The following is a 20452-nucleotide window of genomic DNA, read 5'->3' on the forward strand; positions in this document are numbered from 1 at the left end:
CTCACGGACCGCGAGATCGTGACCTGGCTGAAGTCGGACGCTTAACCGACTGCGCCACCCAGGCGCCCCTAGTTTTTTTTTTTTAATTTTTGTTTAGTTTTTGAGAGAGAAAGAAAAAGAGCATGAGCGGGGGAGGGGCAGAGAGAGAGAGGAACAGAGGATCGGATGCAGACTCTGTGCTGATAGCAGAGAGGCCGAGGTGGGGTTTGAACTCACAAACCAGGAGATCATGGCCTGAGCCGAAGTCGGATGCTCAACCAACTGAGCCATCCAAGCACCCCATGCTAAAGGCATGTTTCCCAGATCTCTGGCCCACCTTCCTCAGCATCCCTGAGGGCCTGGACTGTCCACCCTGCATCTCCCACCAGTGCCCAGAACAAGAATGACCTGAACAAGATTCCTGCCTCTGTCTCCACTCACCAGCTTAATCTCCCCGTTGCCCACGATGACACTGAACTCACTCAGGTCCTTCATCAGCCCATTCAGCACCTCAGCAATGCGTTTTCGCTGGTGTCCACTGACCTCCTGTAGCCGCTGCAACTCAGACTCCAGGGACAGCATGGTGGCCTGGGGACAGCCCCTTAGGTCATCCCACTGCCATCTTCCTACCCCCCTGCCTAGCCCAGGCAGAGGCCTCCCCCTCATACATGACCCTGAGGGCTGCTACAAAGAGAACATGGGCCCTGCAAAAGGGTTTGGAAGAGACAGGAGTCAGGAGGGCAGTGTGGTGACAGGTAGGAAAGGTTCCCGCAACACACCACACAGCAGTGCAAGGGTACAAACATGACGCAGGGGTCCCTTTGGATGTGGGGGACGTTCTGGAGGCCAGGGAGCTCTTGCACCCCAGTCAGCCACTCACCACCTTCTGAGATAGCTCATCCACCAGAAGCTGGTTCTGCTGGCTCTTCTCCTCCACTTCCTGGGACTTCTGGTCATAGTTCACGGCCAGCTCTTCCAGGGCCTGTAGCACTTCCTTCACCTCATCCTTAGCAGCGTCATTCTCTGACTGCAGGTGGCTCAGCTCCCGCTGGACTTTTTCATTGTCTCCTCGGGTGGACACCAACAGCTTCAAGAAAGAGGTAAGGCACGTGAGGGACCACCGCTATGGTCCCCTGGTCTGGGGAAGCTCAGAGCACTACCCCAGACAGGGTCCCTCTGGCACCTGAAGCCTGGAGCGCACAGCTCTAGGAGAGGAGCAAGGGCCAAAGTGAAAGTCAGGAGGAAGGGGGGTGTAGGCTTCTTAGAAGCAGGACAACAGAAGGAAGAAGCACCCAGACTCCAAAATCCGTGGTTTACACAAAGCCCCAGTTAAGTCCCCAGACTTCTATAGTTTTGGGGGGTGACTAAATCCTAAGCAGAAGACTAAGCCCTTCTTCGGGAACACACCGCTCTCCTCTCATGTCTTGTCCTCCTTCCCATTACCTCTTCCTGGTCCAGCATCTGCTGCTTAAGCTTCTCTATGAGCTGGCTCTGCTGGTTGATCTCATCATCCTGTTGGAGGCAAGGGGGGAAGAGGGAGTGAAGAAAGGCAGCCCCTTCCAGTCTAGATGGATGGGGTTGGGCCAGAGGTTGGATCCTGACAAAAATCCAGACCGGTCAGGCTTTGAGTTAGAAACCCCAAAACCTAAAACGAGGTTTTCCCCTCAGCCTCTCACCTCACTCCTACCCTCACTTTCAATTCCTTTCTTCTAGAAGATGATCTAACCCTGCCAATACCCAGCAAAAGCCTTTAGATTAAAGGACATGGCCTCTAACCAAGAACTCCCACTTTGGTCCTCCATTCTAATCAAATCATTCAAAAGCAAAGTCTTATGCATCAGAGGCAAAGATAGACCTTTCAGGGTTACTTATAAGAGCAAAAACAAACTACCCAAAACAAAGAAAACTAGAGGCCTTGCAGTAAGCAAGTGGTTAAATAGGTTTTAAATAAATAAATAAATAAATAAATAAATAAATAAATAAATAAAATATGTTTTGATAAATGGACTTTTAAAATGCTTTTAAAATGCTTTTATGAAAAAGATTTTTAATGAAAAAATACTTTTATGAAGAACTGTTAACAAAGTAGGAAATTGCTCCTTATAGAATATGGAATGAGGAAATCAGATGCAAAGTTACACACACAGTGCATCTCAACTGCATGCTCTATGTATGAAGAAAAGCAAAATGTTGGTAGTGTTATTTCTGAATGGTGTGATGATGGGAGACTTAAATCTTCTATTTATTTTTATTTATCTTCCAAATTTTTTTAATGTTTAATTATTTTTGAGAGAGAGAGAGAGGGGTGGGGGCAGAGAGAGAGGGAGACACAGAATCCGAAGCAGACTCCAGGCTCTGAGCTGTCAGCACAGAGCCCGATACTCGAACCCACGAACCGTGAGATCACGACCTGAGCCAAGTTGGATGCTCAACTGACTGAGCCACCCAGGCACCCCTAATTTCTTTAATAATAATATGGGTAACATACAGTGTTATGTTAGTTTCAGATATATGATACAGCAATTCAACAATTCTAAATGTTAGTCAGTGCTATCTTCCACATTTGCAGTAATGAGTGAGCATTTGTCCCTTTTAAAATAAAAATATATATATATGGGGCACCTGGGTCGCTCAATCAGTTAAGCGTCCGACTTCGGCTCAGGCCATGATCTCATGGTTCGTGGGCTCGAGCCCCGTGTCGGACTCTGTGCTGACAGCTCAGAGCCTGGAGCCTGCTTCGGATTCTGTGTCTCCCTCTCTCTCTGCCCCTCCCCCACTCACACTCTGTCTACCCTTTCTCTCAAAAATAAACATTAAAAAAAATTAATAAAAAAAATTTGTAAAAGGCAGTAGAAGCTAATTCCTTAATCCCTCACTTTTCATCCCCCTGGCCTCCCCTCTGTGCCTTGGATGTCCTCACCTTGTCATCGAGCTGCTTATAGAGGCGGCGGATCTCCTCCTCGTATTTCTGCCTCTCCTCAGGCGCGATGCGCACCACGATGGACGAGTTGTCATTCACAGGAGTCTCCTCACAGAGCTCCGCTCCCAGGGCTGCGTCGTCCCCAGCCAGGCGCTCTGTCTCAGGCACGTTCTCTCCTGGCCAAGGGGCAGAACAAGGTGAGGGACAGGAGGAGACAGAGCTGTATCCAGGAGTCCTTCCTCCCTCGCTCCTCAACGCCAAGACCTCCGGGCAGATCTCCAACTCTGTTGCCAAGTGCACCTTCAACCTTTGCTGGGGGGTGGGACAAGGGTGGTCAGCCCCCTCTCCCCTTCCCTCATGACCACTCTACTGCACGCCTCCAGAAACACAACCCTCCTGGGAGGTTCGCCTGTCCTTAAGCACCACCCCAGACAGGGCCCCTCTGGTCCTCCAAGCCTCCTCCTCCCACAGTCTCTCGTGCCCACTGGAACCCTCTCTAACCGCTGCGCCACCGGCTCAGCTCAGCCTCCAGCTTTGCGATCGTCTCTTTCTGAGCTTTTGTCTTCTCTTTCTCCTTCTCATATTTCTTCTTCCACTGCTCAGCAGTCAACTCCAGATTCACCGAGGCAGTGTTCTTAATGGTCTTTGCCCTGGGTGAGGAGAACAAGGAGATGAGACCTCCACGAAGGCTTACGTGACCCTGAGGGGTGAGTGCAGCAGGGGCTGGCATAGGGACGAGGGACTCTGCCACTGACCGCTGCCCAAACATCAGGGTGGACTTGGTCTCCGCATCATTGTAGCTGGACGGTGAGCAGCAGATGAACATAGTTGTCCGGCAGTTTCCTCCCAGAGAGTCCTGGAGGATCCGTGTCATTTTGCTGTCACGATAGGGAACGTAGCTTTTCTGGGGGAAGGAGGGAGATTATGAATCAGGACAATACTCAACAAGGGAATCAGAAAGGACAGTGGTGCTGACTAAGGATCGCACACCCCATGAACTGGGCGTGATGAGATAGCAGCAGCAGCAGGAGGAGAAGCTGGAAGACAGGGTGCAGCCTCCAGAACAAGGGGGCCTGAGGAACACTCACTGTGCCCTCAGCCAGCGCGGAGATGACGTTCCCGAGGGCTGACAGTGACTTGTTGATATTTTTTGCTTCGTCCAACACGGCTCCCTCTGCTCCGGTCTTGCTGACCTACCAGAGAATTAAGGGATGAGTATGTCATAAGCACTGCAGAGGGAGAGGGCTCTCATGGCCTCTTCTCCATGTAGGGAGATTCAGTCCAAGAGGGGCAGGGGCCGGGAAAGAGAACAGAAAAGGCCCTTCCTCTGTTACCCTAAACTCTCTTGCCAAAAGCTATCCACATATTAAACGAAATGTCCAGAAAAGGCAAATGCACAGAAAAAAAAAGTAGATTAGTGGTTGCTAGGGGTTGGGGGAAGGGAGCATAAGGAGTGACGGCTAACAGGTGATGGAAATGGTCTAGAACTAATGGCGATGGGTGCACAACCTTCCAAATATCCTAAAACCCACTGAACTGTATACTTCAAAATGGTAAACTTTATGGTATGCGCATTATATCTCAACTAAAAAGTTATTTTGATTGAAAAAAAAAGCTCCCCCCCGACCTCCTTGCCTACCCACCCCACCCCCAGGCCCCCAACCTTCTCGCTCCCTGCCAGGTCCACTAGATACAGCTTCCCACTGAGCTTCTGCTCGGTCTCCATGTTCTCCTGCTTGATGTTGATGAGGAAGATGCTGTGGCTCCGAGAGCTGTGTTCGTTCATGTCTGCAGGACCAAGGGAGGAGCAGTCCCTGTACTAATGCCTGTGGAGCCGAAGCCCTCAGCCCCCAGCTTCCACTGACCGCTGGCCCACCCAGAGAGAGAGGGAGCCGGTCAGGACTAGCCCTGCCCCAGCGTCTCCCAGGCAGCTGGCTTGCACACACAAGGGCAGCCTCTTCTTGCAGAGGACACAGTCTTCCCTCGCTTACTTCCAGTCCCTCAGCCCCAGAGGACGCAGACAAGCAGCAGAATCCCAGACTCGAGAGCCCCTTATATCCCCACTCACTGGTGACAGCCACGTGACGATTTGATTTCCCCTCATCAATCACATCTAAAATCTCCTCTGGGCTGGACACAAAGCGTTCAGTACAACCCTGCGGGGGCGGGGGGGCAAATGGACAGCGACCTGTGAACGTTGATCTGCAAATTAAATTACCTGCACACTGCCCACGTGACCTTTCAAAACTGTCTTCCAAGCCCTCGGACTCTCCCTGGTCCCTGAGCACATCTCAGTCCTCCGAGCTATCTGCCCTCCAACTTCTGGGTCTCTGGTCTATCTTCTTCCCACAAGCCCACTGTCAATACACCCACCCAGGTGCCCCTGTCCCCACTCTCACCTTGACAAATGGCACCCGATTCTTGTCCTCATGCACAGATAGATTTGTCTTGGTCACTGAATCAAGACAATGCGGGGTAGGCAATGTTAGCACTTCCATCCCCAACCCCACACCCTGTAGTCTGCTGACACAGTGGTTTCTTCTATGTGCAAAAGAGGAGAAAGACTTCCCCATGAAGCTTAACGTCCCTGCATACACTGAAAACTCAGTTTCTCCTCCTCCAGGATTCTAGCCTCAAGGTTCCAGCTGGTCTCAGGCTGTTTCTATGCTCTGGGTGAGCAGGCTCACCTTGCGTGTCTAAGCTCATCTTCTGACCCTTTGTTTTTGGAAATCTGGTTAGTGGAGGCAAGGAACATCGGTATGAGTGTGTGTGCCCTCTGCATCTCTTGCCAAACAGCACGCAATCCCAAGAGCAATGTGACCTTTTTTTTCTTTGCCTTCCTCACACCCCCACCCACCCAACGGGATTAAACACCACTCACCATCCAGAAGGTCACGAATTTTGTCCAGGTAAATCTCAAAGTAAGAAACCTAGTTAGGGAGAAAGTGAAGAGGGCCTATCTTAAATCCGATACAAGAATCTCAAGTGAATGTGACTCACTCAAACGGTGGTAGTAGGAGCGAAAGGGCAGAAGAGAGTATCTTAGCAGAGAAGAAGAGCTGAGGTGACTAGAGCAGGAAAATAAGTTGGGGTTCCCAGGTTCTCAGTGGGTTCATGCTACATCTTCCCCTCCCAGGCCCCATCTGAGGATGCCCAACTGTCATGCTGTGATCACCTTGATGTGGAACTCAAGGTTTTCATCCATGGAGTAAATGTGGTTAAAGATGTCTCGGGCAATTCGAGGAATGATTCCCATCAGCTGAGGGTCATGCAGCTTTCCCTGGGGAGGAAGCGTATTCCAGAATGAGGTTGGGACTCAGAAAGAATGAGACAACTCAAGAATGCAGATGAACACAAAGGTAATAGCTGATAAGAAGACCATCTTAAGGTAGGAGGCAGTCACTGCCATGTCTACCTTTTTAGTGGAACAAGGAGAGAACCGAGTAGCCCTTTAAACTCTTATTGTAGCTGCTTTTCCAGATGAAAAGGAAAAAAACTGGAATAGTGGAAAGGATAGAAAACCGCAGCAGGCTGGAGGGATTTCACTAAACTTCCACAACAGTAATGCTCCTCACTTCGTCCGCCAGATCAAGCAAGCTTGATTCCAAGATCTTGCCCCACACTGAGATTCCTTGGCTTCTCATTATCACTCCCCGCTCTTCACCTCTCATGAAAGTCAGAACCCTCACCTCCATGGTATGTGTTTTCCCTGAGGATGTCTGTCCATAAGCAAAAATGGTGCCATTGTAGCCAGCAAGGACATCTGGAAGAAATGGCAGAGAAAGAGCACTGGTGGAAAGAAGTGGGGTAGGCAATGGGAACCTGAAAACATACATTCTAAAAATATATCCATTACCTTTAACAATCTGCATGGCGCATGCATGATAAACTTGCTCCTGGGTCGTGTTTGGAGGGAACACCCGGTCAAAGACATATGGCTTCCCCTAGAAAGGAAATAAAACATGGCAGACATCAGCAGGCAGGGTGTGAGGGAGAAGAAATACTGCAGCCCCCTTTCATTAGCCTGCAAAGGCACCTGTCTTTCAACCATCCATATCCATGGATGATTTGGGGGGATGAGGGAAACTAGAGAAAGAGGAGCAAAAGTTAGTACTGACACCAGGAGTTGTGCCCATGCGCTACTGAGTGTCATTGAGAAGTGTCATACCATGAGTTCGTGTGAGGGGATCTTAGTTTTCATGTGATGATTTAGTACTCTACCACTCCAGGCCCCTCCCTGGGAAACCAAATGGGAAAAGACAATAGGGCCACAGGCTGTGGAGAGTGAAGAACAATTCATTAACACTAAAAATCTACCTCTAGCTTTAAAAATATCTTCCTCAATAGATCCACATGTCCTGATATGGAAGGATCTTTGAGATGCGTTGAGTGAAACATGGAAAGTTAGGGACATATGTATAGTATGTTTCCTATTGTGTAAATAAAATATACATATACCACAGCTACTGAGCTGTTGTGCAAACACTAATGCAAGCTCTCTCTCTCTCTCTCTCTCTCTCTCTCTCTCTCTCTCTCTCGGTGAAAGAAATATATGAAATCAGAAACATGGGTCTCCTTTTAAGGAATCAACTTTAAGTAAAGAGAAACTATGAAGCAATTCACTGACTTGCAAGTACTTAATTCAGTTTATATGTTACAAATCATGTGTGCTGATAAGAATGCTAAAGACACAGGGGTGCCTGGGTGGCTCAGTCAGTTGAATGTCTGACTCTTGGTTTTGTTTTGGGTCATGATCTCATGGTCATGGGATCAAGCCCCACATTGGCCTCTATACAGAGTATGAGCCTGCTTGAGATTCTCTCTTCCTCTGACCCTCTCCCCAACTCATGCTCACACTCTCTCTCTTTTTCTAAAAAAAAAAAGAGAAAAAGAATGCTAAAGATACAAAATATTTAAACCTGGGGAGCCAAACCAAGTATGTATTCACTATCCAATCATACTAAAGATCTCTGGTAATATTAAATGAGACAATGTTTGTTCTCTACCACAAGTGACAAATTTCTGTCATGTTTCCCTGCCATTCAGTTTAAAGAAACTATGACTGAGGCACTTTCATGATTCAGTCAGTAAAGCGTCCGACATCGGCTCAGGTCATGATCTCGCAGTTCCTGAGTTTGAGCCCCACGTCGGGTTCTGTGCTGACAGCTCAGAGCCTGGAGCCTGCTTCAGATTCTATGTCTCCCTCTCTCTGCCCCTCCCCAACGTGTGCTCTCTGTCTCTCTCTTTGTCTCAAAAATAAATAAAAATCGGAAAAAAAGAGAGAGAGAGAGACTATGACTGGGGCACCTGGGTGGCTCAGTTAAGCGTCCAACTTCGGCTCAGGTCATGATCTTACTGTTTGTGGGTTTGAGCCTTGTGTTGGACTCTGTGCTGACAGCTCAGAGCCCTGAGCCTGCTTCAGATTCTGGGTGTGTGTCTCTCTCTCTGCCCCTCCCCCACTTGCACTCAGTCTCTCTCTCAAAAATAAATAAAGCATTAAAAAAAAAAGATAGAGACTATGACTTAGTTGTCAAATTGTTTTACTACAGAGCCCATCTTTATCCAACTGAAATGTCGAACTCTAGGTCTACGGTCACCAGAGTTTGGGAGACATGTCTTAACTAATTAAGGAAAAGTCATAAAACTTGGCCAGAGCTGGATATGGTGGTGCTGGGAATATTCACACTATTCCATCTATATGTAGAATTGTTTTCTAGAAGGAATTATACAAAAATATTGGCCGTGGTTACTATGGAGAGAGACAAGTCTTTTATTTTTCATTTTGTATCTTGGGCAGAGAGACAGGAAGAGAGAGGATCTCAGGCAGGCTCTGCACCATCAGCACAGAGCCTGACGTGAGGCTCAAACCCCCGAAGAGCAAGATCATGACCTAAGTCAAATTCAAGAGTCAGATGCTTAATCCACTGAGCCACCCAGGTGCCCCAAATTCTGTTAAATATTTAAATGTTCATACTGTTTGTACTCTGTATCAGTGATTCCAGTGCTAGGAATTCATCTTACAACACTTACTTAAGCACTTAAAGATTTATGTAGAAGGATGTTCAGTGCAGCAGTTTGTATTAAAGTAAAACTAGAAACAATTCAAACATCCATCAACAAGATGTTGGCTATGGTAACTCCATATTCCACCCCCATTAAAATGACTGAGGTTGGTTTACATATATTGACATGTCCAAGCTCGATAAAGTGAAAACTAAAAACAGTATGTGTAATGTGATTATACTTTTTAATCAACGTTTTTTATTTATTTTGGGGACAGAGAGAGACAGAGCATGAACGGGGGAGGGGCAGAGAGAGAAGGAGACACAGAATCGGAAACAGGCTCCAGGCTCTGAGCCATCAGCCCAGAGCCTGACGCGGGGCTCGAACTCACGGACCGCGAGATCATGACCTGGCTGAAGTCAGACGTTTAACCGACTGCACCACCCAGGCGCCCCTGATTATACTTTTTAAAAAGCATATGGACACAATTGTCTTAGAAAAAAGACATGGAGGGACTATATACAGAACTGCTAATGGTGGGTATCACTGGAGAGCAGAATAATAGGAACTTATGCTTTCAACATTTTTTCTGTGATATTTAAATGTTTTACAGTGACAACATATTGCTTTTAAACTAAAAATGTAAAATATTACAGGGCACCTGGTCCATTGGTTAGTCTGTGCTGACAGCTCGGAGCCTGGAGCTTGCTTGGGATTCTCTCTCTCTCTCTCTCTCTCTCTCTCTCTCTCTCTCTCTCTGCCCTTTCCCTGCTCATGGTCTGTCTCTCTTCTCTCTTCTCTCTCTCTCTCAAAAATAAACACTAACAAAAATTTTTGTAAAATATTACAGAAGATGGTAGAGAAAATGTGTAATGACAAGACTACACAAAGTACTGTTAACCAAGAAAGTAGTTTTTAAAATAGTATGCAGTATAGGGGCGCCTGGGTGGCTCAGTCAGTTAAGTATCGACTTCGGCTCGGGTCATGATCTCACGGTTTGTGAGTTCGAGCCCCACGTCAGGCCCTGTGCTGTCAGCTTGGAGCCTGGAGCCTGCTTCGGATTCTGTGTCTCCCTCTCTCTCTGGCTTTCCCCCCTCACACTCTGTCTCTCTCTGTCTCAAAAATACATAAAAAAAAAAAAAACCCAAAACATTAACTAAAAAAATTTTTTAAATAGTATGCAGTATAAAAAGCAAAAAGAAAAGTATGTAAAGGATGATTCCCTTTCTGTAAAAAAAAAAAAAAATGTATATGTATGTATGTATACCTTGCTTAGAAAAGCATGTTAATAGTGGTTATTCTTGGACAGTGGAATTTTAGGAGTTTCCACTTCCTTCCTAAAATGAAGGGCACCTGTCCAGTTCAGTTGGGAGAGCATGCAACTCTTGATCTCAGGGTCGTGAGTTCGAGCCTCGCTTTGGGTGCAAACATTACATTCTTTTACAAAAAAAAATTTTTTTAATGTTTATTTTTGAGAGAGAGAGGGAGAGGACAGAGCGTGAATGGGGGAGGGGCAGAGAGAGGGAGGGAGACACAGAATCCAAAGCAGGCTCCAGGCTCTGAGCTGTCAGCACAGAGCCTGATATGGGGCTTGAACTCACAAACTGAGATCATGACTTGAGCCAAAGTCGGCCGCTTAACTGACTGAGTCATCCAGGTGTCCCTGTAAACATTGCTTTCTAAAATGAAAATACATAATTTTTTAAAGTTTATTTTCTTTGTTTTGAGAAAGAAAGAGAGAAAGCATGAGCGGGAGAGGGGCAGAAAGAGAGAAGAGAGAGAATCCCAAGAGCCGTTAGCTTAACCGCATGAGCCACCTGGGTGCCCCCAAGATACATAATTTTTAAATAAGAAAATCTTAAGTTTTTCAAACAAAGATATTAATATTCTTATTACATAAAGAACTCTCATAAATCAGTAACAAAAAGATAAAACTCCACAGAAAAAATGGACAAGCGCTATGTACTAACAACAGAAAAATATATACAAATGTTCAATATTTTCTTCTTCTTCTTCTTTTAATGTTTATTTATTTTTGGGAGAGAGAGAGAGAGAGAGAGAGAGAGAGAGAGAGAGAGAGCATGCGCATGACTATGGGAGGGGCAGAGAGAGAGGGAGACACAGAATCTGAAGCAGGGTCCAGGCTCTGAGCTGTCAGCACAGAGCCCAACCCCAGGCTCAAACTCGCAAACCATGAGATCATGACCTGAGCCAAAGTCAGAGGCTTAACTGACTGAGCTACCCAGGCACTCCAAATGTTCACTGTTTTCAAACTAAAACAGTAACATCATTACTCACTTATCAAATTGAAAAACACAAACTTAATTATAATACCCAGTGTAGGTGAGGGTTCAAGGAAGTATCATTTCCACACAATGGGTACCTTTATCCTTTTCTGGTAAGACAGTATGTCCATTCAATTTTTATGGGGCAATTCAGAAATACATAATCAAAATCCTTGAATTATGCATATCCATTGACTCAGATGTTCTACTTCTAAGAATTCATGCTATGAAAATATTTGTAGCAAATATGTAGCTACAAGAATGTTTATTATCATGGGGTGCCTGGGGGTGGCTCAGTTGGTTAAGTGTTCAAATTTGGCTGGCATCATGATCTCACAGTTCGTGGGTTTCAGCCCTGCATGGGTCTCTGTGCTGACAGCTCAGAGCCTGGAACCTGCTTTGGATTGTGTCTCCCTCTCTCTCTGCTCCTCCCCCCGTGCTCGCTCTCTCTCTCTCTCTCTCTCTCTCTCTCTCTCTCAAAAATAAATAAAATGTTAAAAAAATGAAAAGAAAAGAATAAGTTTTTTTAAGAAGAATGTTTATTATCACACTGTTTATAATAACAAGAAATTGAAAACAACTAAAGGGGAATAACATTTTAGGGGACTTGGTTGATTAAATTATGGCATGTGCATATTTTTATCCTTTGCTGCTATTTAAAATGATGTCATAATAGGACATCAATAAATTTCAAAAATGTGTTAGTAAAAGAACAAAACAGCACATACTGTATTATTCCCTTTGTATGATGTTCAAGAAAGGACAAAACTTAGCTAGTGATAGAAGTCAAAATAGCAGATGCCTGGGGGGTGATATTGACAGGAGGGGGCTAGAGAGAACTTTGAGGGGTGATAGAAATACTCTAGTTTTCAATCTGGGTAGTGGTTTCATGGGTGTCAAAATATGTTATAAAATTCATCAAACCGCATAAGATTTGTGCACTCACTGAATGTAAATTATATACCTCTTATAAAATACGACATCATAAAATGATGTTATTATACTGATTCTTAAAAATGAATTGATACACAACCTCATTATTAAGATAAATGCATATTAAGACTATGAAATACCACTTTAACCTATCAAAGTGGCCAATGCATTGCACTGGAGAAGGCATATATAAGCTGGAGCCGACTCTGTGAGAGGCAATTTAGAACCAGTTCTTAAATTTTTAAGTGCATATATATACTTTAAGACCTCAACTTCCAAAAATTTATCCTATATAGACATACTGCATATATGCAATATGTATACACACACACACACACACACACACACACACACACACACACACACGGTCATTTAATTGTTTGCAGTAGCAACTTAATAGGATAACCCTAAAAGCCTACCAATAAGGACCTGGTTAAGTAAATTATGGCATATCCCTACAACAAATTATAAAGTTGTTAAAAAGAATGAGATGTATCTTTGTGTGCTGATAAGGAAGACTCCTAGACTTGTTGTTAAGTGGGAAAAAAAAAAAGTAAGGTACAGAACAGTATGTATACTATGCTTCCATTCTTGTTAAAAAAGAAAAAGTACATGCACGGGCACCTGGCTGGCTCAGTCAGTACAGCATGTGACTTTTGATCTCAGGGTTGTGAGTTTGAGCCCCATATTGGGTGTGAGATTACGTAAATAAAAAAATTTTTAAAAAGTATATGCACGTATATATGCCTTTGCTTATAAATGTATAGTATGTTTTTAGAAGGATCCATAAGAAACTGGTAATCAAAGGCAAACTGGTTGTCTCTTGAAAGGGGAACAGGGTGGCTAGAAAACAGAGGTGGGAAGGAGACTTACTTTCCATTGTATACTTCTTTATATCATTTGAATTTTATCACTTGTGCATGTTAAGACATATGCAAAAAATTAAACATTTTAAAAAATAAATAAAATTATGTAAAGTATTTAGTGATGGTAAAGTAGTAACCATAGTATTATATTAGTGAAAAAACTAGGTTGCAAAAGAATATATAGTTTATGATACACTTTTATTAAAATTAATATATGCAGCAAAAACTCACTGGAAATAAATACATTAAATTGTTAACAGTATTTTTCTTGGGGTGGTGGGATTTTGAGTGATTTTGAGCTTCTTGCAAGTGTTTCTCTTTGTTTTTAATTTTGTCAACAATTAAAATATGTTAGTGTTGCAATCAGACTATGTTTAATATTATTCGAGAAAAATCTACCTTAATTCTTTTTTTTAAGGTTTGAGTGAGTTTATGGATTATTCATAGGACTTTTGTGAATTTTTCATCCTTTTTATCCAAATGGTTCATCATTACACTTCCTTACAAAGAATAAAATCCTTATTACATATAAGAAAATCATACAGTGTTAAACAGATTTAAAGTGGCATTGATACTTGTCCCCCTCAGTAATACCTTTCTTTTTAAATTAAATTAAAAATTTTTTTGCGTTGAAAATTGATTCTTGAATTGTAATCTAACTCAGTGTTTCTCCCATCCAGCAGCCGAGAAACAGAGACAAACACGTTTATCTCAAGCCAATGACTGTTGCCTCTTCTCCACCAGTGATGGCTATCTATGCTTCTTGAAACCAGGAATGCAGCCAAAGGGGGTTAAGTAGAACTCTGGAGCCAACTTTGCCCCTCCCTTCTTCCCTTCTGGGAAAATGGGTACCAACTCTTTCTCTCCCTTCCCTTTGTCTCATCCTCTCACTTAAAGGATTCTACAGGAGGCTATGCATGCATTAAAATGGAGGGCGCTCTCCAAGTGCTGAAGGCAATTATTGCCTGAGAACCCCTTTTCTTAGCCTAGGCCAAGAAGGAAGAGACCACAGAGAGTAAAAAGGGTGATGTTCTCCGTACTGTGAGGCTAAAAGATATCCAAGAACTAAAAATAGGTCCACTTCGGAAACTCATAAGCAGGGAAAGCCATAGACACAGATTATAATTTCAGGGTTTCTGGAAAGGACTGCTATCTCTTCCTTACTCTTGGCTAGACCCTTAAATTCCAAGTTTAGTTCATTATTTTACCTTAAGATTTATATTTCTGTTAAATTGTTGATTTGTTTTAAATTTTCTATTGATTAAACTCAAGATGAATTTGTTTGTCAGCTATTTTTATGCGAATAACTAGACCAGTGGTTTTCTACTTATTTTGCCTCTAGACTACTCATGTGGGAAACATCACCATTATTTATGTCTTTTCATGACACACAATTACTTTGAGTCGGACTATAGTATGTTGTGGGAAGTTTCTTATCAGAATCTGGGGGAGTGAGTATAGTTAGCAAAAGCCATTTCTTTCTTCCTTCCTTCCTCCCTCCGTCCCTCCCTCCTTCCCTTCCTTCCTTCCTTCCTCCCTCCCTTCCTTCCTTCCTTTCTTTTTTAGCCATTTCTGATGCCCCCTCTCAGGCTTCTGCCCAGACCACTCCACAGCCTGGATCACCACATAGACCAAGAGTTTCTTGAAGGCAGGGATTCCCTGTAAAGCCCCAACATTGAGCCCAGTCCTTGGCCCACAGGATGTTCTTCATAAATATTTGTCAAGTAAATACAGATATTGATGGAGTAAGAGTGTAAAAAGATACTAGAGACCTGGATGTTTGGATAAAACAACTAGTAAGAAGCGGAAATGTTAACTACTTCCCAATGTGTCAAAGGCTAGCTTGTGGGGAGACAACATGTATAAAATTATAACAACATCTAACTCTTATCAGGAGTTTATTATGTGTCTGTCACTGTGCTAAGCAATATGCATTATCTCATTTAATGTTCACAGCAATCCTAAAAGATATGTACTGTTATTATTCCATTTTATAGATGTGGGAACTGAGTTTCAGAGAAGTAAGGTAGCTTGCCTACAGTCACACAACTGAGAAATGGTAGGGCATGGTCTCAAACCCAAGCAATCTGAATCCAGACCCCCAGTGCCATAGTGATCCAAAAACTTGGGGCGCCTGGGTGGCTCAGTCGGTTAAGCATCCAACTTGGGCTCAGGTCATGATCTCACAGTTGGTGAGTTTGAGTTTGAGCCCAGAGTCAGGCTCTGTGCTGGACAGCTCAGAGCCTGGAGCTTGCTTTGGATTCTGTGTCTCCCTCTCTCTTGTGCCTTTCCTTGGCTTGTGTTCTCTTCCTCTCTCTCTCTCTCTCTCTCTCTCTCTCTCTCTCTCCCTCTCTTTCTCAAAATTTCAAAAACTGAAGTGCCTGAACACTGAGCACTGCATCAGATCCTTATCATGGCTTTTCTTTCCCCTTCGCCACATGCCACACACCCCCCTCCCCATTTGGACATTTCTCCAAATGTTTCCAGACTCTAGATGTTTCATCACTCCTTTTTTCCAACCTCAACCCCATCTTCAGAAATATGTGATTCTCTCACCCATCCTCTCTCAGGAACCCTCCCTCACTATGACAGCATCAGAGACTGGAAGATTTATTTCATTAGAAACACTCAGGGAGACTCTCCACCTTTGAGGAATGCCCGAGATCCACTCCCCTACCCACAGCAATCTAAGCACTCCTCACAGCCTTCTCCAGAGAGCCCACCTTCAGAGTCCCTCAGCCCAGGGCTCTGTTCTCCCCACCCCACACCTCCTTGTTGTTGCCTACTCCATTTGTGTCTCCTGGCACCTTTCAGTAGTTTTCCATTATGTGAGCTGACTAAAGCTAATGGGAGGGCCTAAGATCAGGGGTCCCAAGATGACCAACCTTTTCAACCCTCAGTAAAGCACTTGGTAAAGGCTGAACTTCTGAGCACCAGGCCTGATTTCCATGGTGACACCCTTGGGGATTGTTGCCATGGTAATGCTGGAGAGACACTGGCCATGGTGAACATTACCTCTCCTCTCTATTTTCCTTTATGAGACTCCCCCAAAGCTAAAGGGAGACCTGCTCCCCCTCTTCAGATATCAAAGGAATCCTAGGCCACCCCAAACAATACTGACTCTTATCCAATAACCCATCAGGTCCCAACCTAGCTTTTCCAAATAAGGTACTTGATGGTCCTGGATTTTTGCCTGCTTTTCTAAATGAAGTACTTGACAGTTCTGGATTTTGCCTGCCTACTAACCCATTAGGAGACCAGAGGGAGGAAATATTGTGGACACTTGAATGAATGAGGGAGAGAGCAACAGGGGGAGGGAGGGAGAGTGCATTGTCTTCTCTTACTATCATCCCTCCCATGTCTGGTATAGAGGCAACAACAGCCCAGACAGCAGGCACCAGGACATTTTGCCCACCAAGACCAAAGCAGAGAAACACTTAAATGGGTCCAGTGAAAAAGTCACACTGGGTTCTGAGTGACACAGAGAGCAAAACAAGGTACACAGCACACAGACAGTGACCCAGACACCCTTCTACTATGACTCAGGCCATTAACTTTGGCTAAGTCCCATCCCCCAGATTGCTAGGAGAAGTCAGGGGAATGGGGGAGGGATAGGGCTGAAAGAGCTATCTTTCTAGCTTATTTGCCAAGCAGAAAAAGCCCACAAACACTAGGGACTCTGAAGCCCAGAGCTAGCCGCAGTGCCGCAGAGGCAGAGAGGAGAGCCATTAGAGAAAGGAGCAGGGACTGGGTTTGGAGAGATTATTGTCTCCCCTTCACTCTTCCCTCACCTTCCTGAAGCAGCTTCCTCCATTAATTCCTCAGATGCTGGGCCCCAAAGGGAGACCGAGGAGGAAAGAGGAAAGTGGGTAGGGGATTTCCTCCCCTTGGTGGGACTCAAGGTTCGCCTCAGAATCCCTTCTCCTATAGCCCTCCTCCTCCCAAATGAGCAAGGAACAGTCAGCTTGGGAAGGCAAGCTCCAAGGACGCTGCCTGAGACAAAATGGCCCCCCCAGCAGCATCTATCTCGGCCAGAGAGATTGACAGGAAGGGCTTGGGCAACGGAATATACACAGTGAGACAAAGGTGCAGCCCTGCAAATATCAGGCAAAACAGACAGGGAAGGACCAGCTGTGGAACTAAGATAGAATCTGAATTGGCAGGGGGCCCTGGGCCTCTCTTCATCTCTCCCCCTTCTCCACCTTCTACCGTGTCTTTCCTGTTTAGCAAATTGGACAGATCAATACCACCACTCCTTCTCCCAACATCACCCCATGCCCCATGCCCGCCACACCAGGATGGCCTGAGAGCCTAAAGGAGTTTTTCAGACTTACCTGAAAAAAATAAAGCAAGGAAACTAGGCTTCACAGTAGAAGCCTTTTGTGGATGGGCTCTCCCATGACCACCTCCCTCCTGTTTCTCAGCCTTCATACCTCAGGGGACCATCAAGCTCTAACTCTCACAGCTAAAGCTTGCTGTCCAGACTACTTGGAGAGGAGCCCCCAGGCTGATCATGTTAGCCTGGCCAGACAGACCAGACTTTAAAGCCTAAGGCCCTTGAGGCAAAGAAAGACAAGAGCCCTCTGTATGTGGTGAACACACACATATGTAAGCACACACACAAGGCAGAGGCACCCATTTGAGTTCAGTTGGTGACAGCTCAGCATGGTGACAGACTGGGGTCCTTGGGGACGGGACATACAAGCAGGCTCTTCTTAAAACATGTTTATTCAAAGTCCCATTCTCACTGATTCAAAAGGCTCATGCTCCCTCCCCATGTTTCCTTAATTCCTTTAATAAGCATGCCTTGTGCCAAGCACTGTGGACCAAAGATATATAAACAGTGCTCCTGACCTTGACAGCAGTCCTCATATGTGCCCCTCCCTTCTCCAATTGGCTGCAATTTCCTGGCCCAGCACCCCTCAAAGCCTTACAGGACTCGACACCCAGATCCTTTCACCCCATAGCCTGACATCCCTACCAACCTCGGAAAGGAGGGTTGGGTGAAGAATTCCCTAGCAATTCCCTTTAGGCCATCACAGATAAAGGTCCAGAAGAGAAATCTGCAGAGGCAGTGTGATAGGAAAATCTATGAGCTTTGGAGTTACAGATTAAGGTTCAGATCCATGAGTTAACAGTGTGACCTTGAGAAAGTCATTCAACTTCTTTGGGCCTCAATTTCCTCATCTGTAAAATGGAAACATTAATACCTACTTCAGAGTGTTGTTTTGAGGATTAAATAATACACGTCAAGTAACAAACCCACAGGAAACATCAGTCCTCCTTAACAAGATCTCCTCCACGGATAGGGCTGTCATGATGAGGTAGAAGCCACTTGCTACTTTTTTTACTGGATCATCAAGAGAAAGGATGAATAAGCAAGTACCTATCAAGACCTCAGGATTTGGTTATTTTTATTTGTTAGGGGGGATTGGGGTGTCTGAAATCCTCTTCCTACTGTACCTGGGAGGGAAAGGCAGACATTTCCTTAGGACCCCAGAGCCCCCTTCCCCGACTGGGTGTGGCATCAATGTATTCCTCAGAAAACCCTTCATCAGATCTGTGCCCTCCGCCCCAGTCTAGGCTGCAACTACTTCAGGGGCTGACGGAGGGCTTGGTCCTAGAGCCCACTCTCATTTTATACCTCCACCCGCAGAAGCCCTGGACTGCCCACCTGTCATCTAGCCCATCCACTGGTCTACCCCCTCCCTTCCTGGGAGGTGGGGGTAGAGATCCGAGCCAATAACAAAGGGAAGATGCGCTTTCTCTAGGGGAGAGGGAAAACATCAGAAAAACATGGGACCGGCTCTGAGGGGTGCGGACGCTGCAGCGAGCAGCAAAGGGGAGTTGGGTCCCCCGACTGCGAGGAAGTAGCCCCCTCCCACTCTGCGGAGACTTGGCCACCAGCCTGGCCAGGCCACACCCAGTCATCCTGATGCAGGGGAGAGGAGGGGCTGCGGCGGAGGATGGAGGCTGAGCGGCGGGGAGGGGGTGCAGTGACAGCCAGGGGCTAAGACTCGGCGGGGGCGGGGTAGAATCTTCCCAAATTCTCTCCCGGGGCGACACTCACCCCAATAACGACGCTGTCGTCCCCTTGGAAAATTGGGATGAACTTGTCTCCCCGCAGAATCTCGGCCTGGTTCAGGGGCCGAAATCGGCAGAGCACCTTGATGCTGCATTCGTTGTTGGTCTCCGCCATGGTGGTCGCCGGCGACAGGCTGGGGCACTTCTCGGGCAGCAGGGCTGTGCGCGCTCCGGAGGAGGGGGGCTCAGCTGAAGCCGAGGCGGAGGACAGGTGCTCGGTCTCTGGGACCGAGGAAGCAGGTGGGGCGCCCGGGCGAAGGCTGGGGAGCAGGGCCGGGGCGCGCTTGCTCGCTCCTGCGGCACAGGGATGCAGGCGACCTGGGCGTCTGGTCCTCCTCTCTCGGCTCTCTGCCTCTCCGCCCCTCGCGCTGCAGCGCCGCGCTGCGGGCCTGGGCGGGGCGGCGGCGGGCGGGGCTTCCTTCGCGGGGGGCCTCCCGTTCGGCGTCTACCCGAAGGGGAGCCGGTTCTCTCCTCTCGCCTCCTCCCCCACCCCCGAAGCTCCTAGGTAACCTCGCCTTCACCCCTTCCCCACCCAAGTCACTCGCTGCATCCCAGCTCCCCACCTCCCTGGCCTGCCTGTCCCTCCCTCGGACTCCACCCCTCTGGAAGGGGTAAGGGGGCTGAGGTGGGCTTGTCGCCTGGGTAGGGAAGAGAGTCAACGGCGCTTGCACCCTTTTTATTCCGGGACATCCTCCTCCCCCACCCCCGCCCCGCCCCTGTCACTGTCCTCTCTCCATATTGAGAGCCTTCTTCTCATTCTCCATCCCCAACCCCCTCACACAAGATTCCCAACCCACTCAACTTTCAAGGGCAGCTGCCTATACCCCTGTGGAGGAGGGTGTCCAGGTCTCATTTTTCAGACAGGAGTGTCAGGGGAGAGGCTAGTCCCAACCCCTTCTACCTCCAAAGGTGCACTCGTTCCCCACTATACACACCAGGTCCCCGGTGTGAAGGAAAACAAACTCTGGTTCTGGGCTATTAGAATTCAAAAGCAGATAAAATTCTCATTTTTGCCTCCTAGGCTGGGGCTGGGCATAAGGTGGGCAGGAGAAGCTTTTGCAAGAGAAAGGGAGTCAGAAAACAATGAAGGAGGGGTAATGATGAGGGTGGGGAAGGCCACAAGGGCTTTGAGAACCTATAGGGCAGACCTCCGCCTTTAGGTTTCAGGCAGGTTTTGGCACCTATGTGTTTCCTGTCCAAGTTACCATTGGTCAGAGTCCCAACACCCCAGCCCCTTTCTCAGGCCTTGTTCTGTTTCTCCCCCTTCCCTAGCAAAATGAAAAAAGAAAACAAACAAAAAAAAGCCTTAGAGATTCTTTGTCCTTCCTCCCCTCAGGTCAGACTCCTGCTGCAGCCCCTGGGCAGAACCACCTAGAAGCTGG

General features: G+C 46.5%; 1 protein-coding gene across 2 annotated transcripts in view; it reads right to left on the minus strand.

Annotated features, from left to right (window-relative positions):
• Window positions 1–19426, minus strand: part of KIF5A (kinesin family member 5A) — a 30211-nt gene extending 10785 nt beyond the window's left edge. For both annotated transcript variants that reach the window (XM_040491602.1, XM_040491601.1), the window contains exons 1-15: window positions 19057–19426; window positions 6756–6843; window positions 6589–6662; window positions 6075–6179; window positions 5781–5829; window positions 5299–5354; window positions 4968–5055; window positions 4563–4687; window positions 3988–4092; window positions 3655–3803; window positions 3401–3549; window positions 2900–3075; window positions 1423–1491; window positions 860–1066; window positions 421–567 (exon numbers count right to left, since the gene is read on the minus strand). In XM_040491602.1, the coding sequence (XP_040347536.1) occupies window positions 421–567; window positions 860–1066; window positions 1423–1491; window positions 2900–3075; window positions 3401–3549; window positions 3655–3803; window positions 3988–4092; window positions 4563–4687; window positions 4968–5055; window positions 5299–5354; window positions 5781–5829; window positions 6075–6179; window positions 6589–6662; window positions 6756–6843; window positions 19057–19185 (1716 nt within the window). In that variant the 5' untranslated portion in view covers window positions 19186–19426. The remainder of the gene's footprint in view (window positions 1–420; window positions 568–859; window positions 1067–1422; window positions 1492–2899; window positions 3076–3400; window positions 3550–3654; window positions 3804–3987; window positions 4093–4562; window positions 4688–4967; window positions 5056–5298; window positions 5355–5780; window positions 5830–6074; window positions 6180–6588; window positions 6663–6755; window positions 6844–19056) is intronic.
• Between the last annotated feature and the right edge of the window lie 1026 nt (window positions 19427–20452).

The sequence above is a fragment of the Herpailurus yagouaroundi genome, unplaced genomic scaffold (genome assembly GCF_014898765.1).
Source record: "Herpailurus yagouaroundi ecotype Mexico unplaced genomic scaffold, PumYag 182, whole genome shotgun sequence".
Lineage (NCBI taxonomy): Eukaryota > Metazoa > Chordata > Mammalia > Carnivora > Felidae > Herpailurus > Herpailurus yagouaroundi.